This window comes from Belonocnema kinseyi, chromosome 5 (genome assembly GCF_010883055.1).
Source record: "Belonocnema kinseyi isolate 2016_QV_RU_SX_M_011 chromosome 5, B_treatae_v1, whole genome shotgun sequence".
Lineage (NCBI taxonomy): Eukaryota > Metazoa > Arthropoda > Insecta > Hymenoptera > Cynipidae > Belonocnema > Belonocnema kinseyi.
Window position 1 is genome coordinate 108733854 of NC_046661.1, and position 8756 is coordinate 108742609.

General features: G+C 30.6%; 2 protein-coding genes across 2 annotated transcripts in view; one reads left to right on the top strand and one right to left on the bottom strand.

Annotated features, from left to right (window-relative positions):
- The window catches only part of LOC117173262 (transient receptor potential protein), an 84681-nt gene extending 76728 nt beyond the window's left edge, over nucleotides 1-7953 (top strand). Inside the window, 2 exon segments of the mRNA XM_033361731.1 lie at nucleotides 90-542; nucleotides 5119-7953. Of these exon segments, the coding sequence (XP_033217622.1) occupies nucleotides 90-542; nucleotides 5119-5885 (1220 nt within the window). The 3' untranslated portion in view covers nucleotides 5886-7953.
- A 157-nt stretch (nucleotides 7954-8110) lies between these two features.
- Nucleotides 8111-8756, bottom strand: LOC117173823 (cytochrome b5-like). The gene is made up of 3 exons (XM_033362466.1): nucleotides 8646-8756; nucleotides 8392-8520; nucleotides 8111-8152 (listed from the first exon to the last, which is right to left on the bottom strand). Exons 1-3 carry the CDS (start codon nucleotides 8754-8756, stop codon nucleotides 8111-8113), a joined length of 282 nt encoding a protein of 93 aa, XP_033218357.1.

An 8756-nucleotide genomic window follows, 5' to 3' on the forward strand; every position in this document is an offset into this window, starting at 1 on the left:
CCCCTATTACGTAAAATATGGAAACATTCAATAATCGCGTGCATGGTTGTAAATATTGTAAATAATTGAAAAATATGATTTTTTATTAGTATCTGGAAAGAAAGGACGAGTGATGGAGAGACGACTCCAGAAGGACTTCCAGATTGGACTCGTCGAAGGAATCGTAAATTCAGTGATTCAAAGTGAAAAGGAGCCAAAGGATGTCTTCAGCCAAATAGCGAAAGCAATTGGTAGAAAAAGCAGTGCTTCTACCAAAAAGGATTGGAATGCTGTTGTCCGACAAAATACCATATCACGTGATCTAATTGGTAGCAAAACGGAGGCGATGGTCAGGCAAACTAGGCGCAGTTTGAAACGTCATATTCGCATGTTCCCGGATTCCGATTTAGCTTCACTTGATCCTGATCGCTTACTTACTTACAATCCAAACCTCGCCGACGTTACACCACTTACCAGGATAGCCTACGCGAAGTTCATTATGGGCAAAATCAACAAATCTGAGGCAGCAAGTTTTGAAGGTGGTTCCCCTCCGAATACTGATGGTATGATGGTCTTCCTAAACTTTCAAGATTTAAAACATTTTCAAAAATGCAGACTTTTTATTTTTTATTGGCGATATTTGTTAGAGTTTTATAATCTCGTACTCTATCTGACTTCATCACATACCGTACACAATTTTCCCCTTACCCTTACCAACTTTATCCCGTACTCTAGCTGAATTTACCACGTACCTTACGTAAATTTACCCCGTACCCTAACCGTCTTTATCTAGTAACCCAAAACACTTCACCCCCCCCCTCCTATATTTAAACACTTTACCCCGTACCTTAGCCGACTCTACTTCATATCTAGACAACTTTACCCCTACCCTAGCCAACTTTACCTCGATCTCTAGTTGACTTTACCCCGTATCTTGAGCGTTTGTATCCCGTACGTTAAAATACTTCATCCTGTACTCTGGCCGACTTTACTACGTATACTACATAAATTTACCCCGTACCCTAACAGTTTTCATCCCATACCCCAAAGCACTTTACTAGCATCCTATAATACTGTACCCCGTACCTTAAAGTACTTTACTACGAACCCTAGCCGACTCTACTCCATACTATAGAGTCTAGTCTAGTCGATTTGACCCCGTTGCCATAGCCAACTCCAACCCATTCCCTAGTCGACTTTACAATGTTTCCCTGAGTTTCCTCAACCCCGTACTATAAAATACTTTACCTCCTAGTCTAATCGACTTTACCCTGTTTTCTAGCCGAATTTACCATGTATTTTAGATAAATTCATCCCGTAACCTAAGTAACTTTACCCCTTACCCTAACCGACTATACCACGTACCACAGAAACACGTTACCCCGTACCCTTCAAGACCTCACTCAGTACTTACCTGACTTTACCTCGTACCCTAGTCAACCGCACTACATGCTCTAGGGGTGTAAAAGAAATAGGGGATGTGTCTTAGTTTTTGCCTATTAAGCTACAAAGCCCTTTTCTCAGATCGGATACCGCCTGCTTTGACTGATTTTTGTTATCATTTTTTAAGCGTATATTTGTGAAGAAATTTTTAACTCAAAAAGACTCATAAAAGGAGTAGAATTTACAAGCTAGATGGTCCAATTTTGTAGAAAAAATTGGACCTTTGATCTCGAAAATATCATTTTTCAACATAAAATGTTGATTTTGAACTAAATAGTTCAATTTTCAACCAGAACCAATTAATTTTTAACAAAACAATTACACTTATAACTAAATAGTTCAATTTTCAAGAAAAAGAAACGATTTTTTAACAAGAAAGCTCAGCTTTCAAACAAGTAGTAGAATAGGGTCATCCACAAAAATGTTGTTTTGCCTTATAGTTAAGTTTTTTGTAAATTTTATCTCTCAAAGAATTCAAATGTGAAATAAAAATATAATTTTGTTAATTTCATCATTCATAATAATTGATTAAAAAATGACAAAATATACCCGGAAATATCGATTTTCTAACAGAAAATCATGGCTTGAACCGCGTTGTGTAACGTCATCCGCCCCAAAAACTGAAGAAAATACATTCTCAGTTTGATAAAAATAATCCAAATGATAATTAATACTTAACTGTTTTTGGCTAAAAAGTTATTTTTTATGCTTATCACGTCAACCCCTTGAAACATTTATTTTCATTTATTTAATTTGTTAATTTAGAATGATAATTACTTTAGGTGACTTGTAAAATTGTCATATATGCGGTTTGTATCTAGGAAACCTAACATCATTTTTTTCATAAATGCTTTCATCCCTTTGATAAAGGTCCTTATAAATACTTTATTTTATAATACTTGTTAAGAGAAAAACTATTTGATTTTGCATGAGGTTAGAGATCACATACAATCCGACAGCTCGTATATATAACATCGTTGAACATCAGTCGATTACAAATTTGATGTTATCAAAAAAATTCATATTTTATTTTACACATTTTCTCAACAATGTTCTGTTGACGTGAAAGACGGTGTAGGGCGCATGTCACGTCGAAACTTTTCTGTACCATTTTTTGTGCTTCTCCCCTTTCGGGATAGATATAAATAATTTTCCTGGATGTTTGGCAGAGGTTTTCTTACATTTAGGCTCAAAACAGTAATGACAGCGTTGTTTTCTTTCCATTTTTATAAAAAAAGGTGAATCTTTCGGTTTATTTAGAAGCTTTTGGCGGCGTGTTACGTCACATCAAAATTGTGGAATGGGCACGATAATAATAGGAATGTGAAATGTGTACTTTTTTAAAGATATTAATTAGAAAAAAGTTTTTTTACTATATACTGTTATTATTAATGATTTTAGAGAATATACTTTATGATGCAAAAATATTTAAAAATTAGTGGATGACCCTATTTTCTACCAAACTATTGAAATCTCAAGCCAGAAAAACGAATTTCCTACAAAACAGTTGAATGTTTAAAACGAAAATAATAATATTCATAAAAAGTTAATTTTCATTTAAATAGTTCAATACTTAACCAAAAATAAATCGTTTTTAAACAAATAGTTGACTTTTAAATAAAAAGATGACATTTTTACCTAAAGAGATGAATTTTCAAACCCAAAAGAAGGTTTTTCTACAAAACAGAAGAGTTTTTAATCCAAGCATTTTAAATTTAAATTTTCAATCTATAAATATGATTGTTGAAACTATAACTACAAATTTTTAAGAAAACTAGATTTGTCAGTGAGAAAGAACAAAAATTCAACCGAATCTTAGAACTTTAAACTAACAAGGCTAATTTTCAACCCCAAAATACAACTTTTAATCAAATAGTTGAAGCTTCTATAAAATTGGTAAATGTGCAAGGCAATAGAAGATTTTTCTACAAAACAGACGAATCGACCATCAAATAGTTTCATTTTCTGAGCAAAAGATGCATTTTCAAACGAATAGTTACAGTTTTACTAAAAAAAAAATTTCACCATAAAATAGAATAGTTAAATTTTTAGTTAAAAAATTAATTTTCCATTGAAGAAAAACATATATTTTCAACCAAGCAGTTCAACCAGGTAGTTGAATTTTTAACTAATAAATATGAATTCTCAACGAAAAATGTAATGCTTGATGATTCAACCAGCAAATATTTTTATTTTTAATAAGAAAACAGTTTAATTCAACCAAAACAATATAATTTTTAATCTATAAATATGCAGATTGAAATTAAACAGGCGAATTTACAAAAAAAGAGTTAAATTTTCAACTAAAAAATATTTTCTGTAAGAAAGGACCAAAATTTGACTAAATTGCAGAATTTTAAAACCAATAAGTCGAATTTTCTACAAAAAATTTTATTTTTTAACCCCAGAATATCAATTTTCATCAAAATAGTTGATGCTTCTATGAAATTTTTGAACTTCTAAGCCAAAGAGGGCACTTTTCTACAAAACCTTTGATTTTTCAATGGAAAACGTAATTTGCAACCAAAAAGTTGAATTTTAAAGCTGAAAATATGAGTTTTCAACAAAAATTTAATTTTGAACCAACTAGTTTATTTTTCAAGAAAAAAGTTGAACACATAAATAAGCAAAAAAATGTTTAGCCACACAGTCGACTTGTCATCAAAAAAGAAGACATTTTTACCAAACAAGATGTATTTTCAAGCGAAAAATAAGGTTTTTCTACAAACAGTTGAGTTTATAAAACAAAAATATGAATTTTCAAACATAAATGGAATAGTTATATTTGCAACCAAGATAGATGAATTCTTAACAAAAAATGTAATAGTTGATATTTCACCCAAAAATATTTCAAGTTCAAATCAAAAACAGTTGAATTCTATCCAAAGATACGAATTCTCAACAAAAATAGATTCATTTTCAATAAAATAGTTAGATTTTTTACCAAACAGATGAATTTTGAATCAAAAATATAATAGTAGATATTTCAGTGAAAAAGAATTAATAACTTTTAATCGATAAAGATGAATTTGCTATTAAAAGATAATATTTGAATCCAAAAGGACGAATTTTCTTTCCAGAAAGACGAATGTTCAACAACAGTCAAATTTTCGATCAAAAAGATAAATTCTTAATGAATAAATCTAATGGTTGGTATTTTATCCAAACAATATGTTTATATTAAATTTAAAAAAAGACAAATTGAACCCAATAAGACAAATGTTCGCCATAAAAAATAGAATGCTCAACAGAAACAGATTAAGTTTTAACGAAACAGTTGTATTTATAACCAACAAGGATAAAATGTCTACCAATAGATGAATTTTCAATAAGAAAAAATTAATTTTATACAAAACATTTTAATTTTAAGCCTAAAAATATTAGATTTCGACAAAAAATTAATTTTCGAAAAAAACCTTCATTTCCAACCAAACATTTAAATTTGCCATCAAAACAGTTACATTTTCAAAAGATGAATTCTCGATCAAATATAGTTTGATTTTATTCTTGAGTTCTACTAATTCAGTTCAAATTAGGCGAAGAAAAAACGAGAAAAAGGGGAAGTTTTTTGAAAACAAAGGAAAAAATAGGAATTATTTAAAGAAAATGGGGAAAGAGTAGAATAGAGGAAAAAGTGTGAAGTCTGTTATTATTTTTACTTAATACAGAACACTAATTTTATTTCTTTGATAATAGGTGTACAAGGAAGAGTAACTTCTTCAAAGAGGAGGTTAATATCCTCTCAAAGACCAAGTAAAGTTTCCCTAGTGGAGGCAGTGAAAAAATCGACTCCAACCAGCTCAATGAAGAAAGGTTTACCGATAACTGATGATGAAATGGCAAATCTAGATGTACTCGAATTAGATCATCGTTCTCCATCTCCGATTCCGGAAGATCCTCGAGAAGATGAAACTCAAAAAAATACGCAGTTGAAGCAAAATTCTTCTGAAAGTGAAAAACCTTCTACGTCAAAACAGCAACCTGAAAGTGAAAAATCTTCAACACCGAAACAACAATCCGAAAGTGAAAAATCTTCAACACCGAAACAGCAATCTGAAAGTGGAAAATCTTCAACGCCGAAACAGCAAGCTGAAAGTGGAAAATCTTCGACACCGAAACAGCAAGCTGAAAGTGGAAAATCTTCGACACCGAAACAGCAATCTGAAAGTGAAAAATCTTCTACTCCGAAGCAGCAATCTGAAGGTGAAAAAACTCCAACATCGAAAGCACCGTCTGTGAAGGATGAAACGGAAGATGAAAAGAATAAAAGAGAAGAGGAAGAGAAGAAACAAGAGGAGGAAAAAAATTTGAAAAAGATAAAAGAGGAAAAGAAGAAAGCTGAAAAGCAAGGGAATAAACCTCCTCCAAAAGGACCACCACCTGCAGACGATTCAGCATTGACGACAACTAAACTTCGGGGAAAATCGAAAGCAACTGGCCAAATAATGGGCGGATGGATTTAAAATTCACAATAAAGTGTTCCCTTCTTTTTTCTACATAAACCCAGAAAAAGAGAATCGATTAAATGGCAAATATCTGAATCAGAGAATTAAAGAGAGGCAATGCATACTAATTGTGCTCTATTGGTAATTTCGTTTTATCGATAACGCGCTCTATCGGTGATTGCGCTCTAATATCGTTGAACTCTTTTTATTTCTTATTCATCGGAAGCATCAGAACCATATTTACCAACTGAGTTTCTCATATTTCAGAAACCTCACCCAGGAAAACAAAATGGATTGAATGGGAATTATTTTAATGGGAGAAATTGAGAAAACCAATTTTGGCAAATTTGAATCATTTTAATCGGCTAACATACAGCCACCATCAGTTCAAGCAAATCTCCTAGAATTATTTTCAGACGCTGTTTCAGTGGCTTCTAAAAACAAAAACAAGTTTCTGTTCATTTTCTGTGATAAAAAAATTTGATTCAAGTTATTAAAATTTTAAACTTTCATACGTGAAGAAACCTCTAATTTAGATATTGAATACTTAACTATAAAATAAAAGCATTTTAAATATTATATGTATAACTCTTATAAATTTAAGTATTTGGCATTAAAATTCAAATATTTGCAATTCATAAATTCATGAGACAATTTTTAAATATGTCCCGTGGCTTAAAAATTGGTTCTTCGGGGTTCTGTAGATCGGTGATTACGAATCTGAAGTCAAAAATAAAAAAATTCGAAATTCCGGATCCAATATGGCAGCCAACAAATTAAAATATTAGTCTCGTGGCTTTAAAATGTGTCCTCAGGTAATTTTAGATCTTTTAATGGCAAATCTGAAGTCAAAATTCAAAATTGCATATAAAATAATAACTATTAAATTATTTTCTATCACACTGCATCCACTATTTTCAATTTATTTATTTTTGCTATAGATTTGTAAGCAGCGACCCAAAAATCACCTGAGACCATTTTCAATTAATTTTTTTTATAATTTTGACACAAAATTCGTAATCGGCGACCCGAAAAAAACTTGAGGACCCATTTTAAAACCACGGATATGATTTTTTAATTTTTTTTGTCCGTCACACTGGATTCTCCATTTGAAACTTTGTAAATTTCTAAACTACTTTAAATGTTATACTTTAATTTTCATTTAAATCATTTCAAGGAATTTTCAAGACATTACAAAATTTAAAGAATTTCCTAGAAGTGTAGTCATTTTAGAAAACTCAAAAAAATTGTATGTGGCTTTAAAGAATCTATGAGAAGCCCTTTAAACATTCCAAGAGATTTTCAAAGCATTTTAACGAAATAATAAAATTTTCAAAGATTTTCATTATCTTAAGTGATTTTAAAAGCTCTCAAGGTATTTCAATAGACTTTCCAGCATCTAAGGAAATATCAGATTTCAGGGAATTTCATGGATATTTCAAGGGAGTTTATAAGATTTGAAGTGACTTAATGATATTACAGAAAACCTTTATGAGAAAATAATGTTAACAATTTGAAATAATTGTTGTAAAAAATAGAGAACTACAAAATAAATACAAAATTTAAAAAGGGATAAATGATTTAAAATACTGCAATAGATTTCAACAAATTTCAAAGAAATTCACAGGATCAAGTGATTTAAAAATATTTGCACGAATTTCAAGGAAAAAATTGAGAGGATTTTCACGTGTCCAAGTTATCTTGAAAGATTTCATATTATTTCGGAACATTTACAATTTTCAAGGGATGCTGAAGAATCTCACCAAATTTAAAGGTTTTTATAGGACTTCCAATCGTTTCCAAAATTGTAAGCGATTTGACCAATTTCAGAGGCCTTCCATGGATTTTTACAGAACTTTTAAGAATAAATTTTGTAAGCAAGTTAACAATAATTAATCATTTTTACAATTTTTCTCCATTTTCTGCTTAAAAAAAGGGATTCCGCACTTGATTATTATTTGTCATTGTTTTTAATGAGAAGAACATTTATGAGCATCTGATTGAAAATTATTATACAACCTGATAGAAATTCTCCGATTCAAATATTTTCCATTCAACCGATTTTTTTCTGCGAATCATTTCAGAACATTTTAGGTCATTGTTACAGACTTAATTTATTGAGTTTCAAGTGTTTACGCATAGAAAATATCATATGTATTTACAAAGTTTAATACCTTTCATGAATTTTCTGAAATAATACAAATTGTAAAGAAATAAATTAATAATTAAATATATACTGATGGTTACTTCTTCACGTTCACAACCAGAGTTTCTTCAAAATCGACCTGTAAAATTAATTTATCAGAAAAGAGTGGCAGGAATTTCGAAAATGAAATCAAAAGTTGATTTTTGATACCTTCTATTTTTATTTGCAGATTTCCCAGATTCTGGGTCCATTCCCATAATTTGTGCACTCCTTTTGCAATTATCCTAGGAGAAAATATTTAATTGAACTCATTTTGAACTTTTGTTGACCTTCTTGTTTTTGAACATTTATTTTCCACCTATTTAACTTGATATTTACCTCATCGAGTTCGCCAATTTTGAACTTCTTCATTAAATTTTTTGCATCCGAAGAATGTCCAATATCGTTGAATCCTTTAGTTCCATTTTTTCCTGCAAATTCCCGGATCAAATCGTCACCTCCAGGATGCTGAAGAATAGAATTCCCGATTCTTTTATTATTTCACTCTAAATCCACTATTTTCAGTTTCATTCGAATATAATGTAACCTTTTCTATTTTAATATATAGGGAAATATATTAAAAACACACACACCTCTTCCATATAATCAGTCAAATCGTATACGGAATTTTGAATCAGCACCCAAATTCTTGTACCATTTTCTCCATTATGTTTTGCAACATCTTCTAATCGATAAAGATTCAT

What these genes read in the sequence shown, in the direction of transcription:
- LOC117173823 (XM_033362466.1), bottom strand. Translation starts at nt 8,756, where the DNA reads ATGAATCTTTATCGATTAGAAGATGTTGCAAAACATAATGGAGAAAAT. An exon ending in TGACTGATTATATGGAAGAG is followed by an intron (nt 8,521 to 8,645) that starts GTGTGTGTGTTT and finishes TCTATTCTTCAG; the next exon opens with CATCCTGGAGGTGACGATTT. An exon ending in AAATTGGCGAACTCGATGAG is followed by an intron (nt 8,153 to 8,391) that starts GTAAATATCAAG and finishes TTAATTTTACAG; the next exon opens with GTCGATTTTGAAGAAACTCT.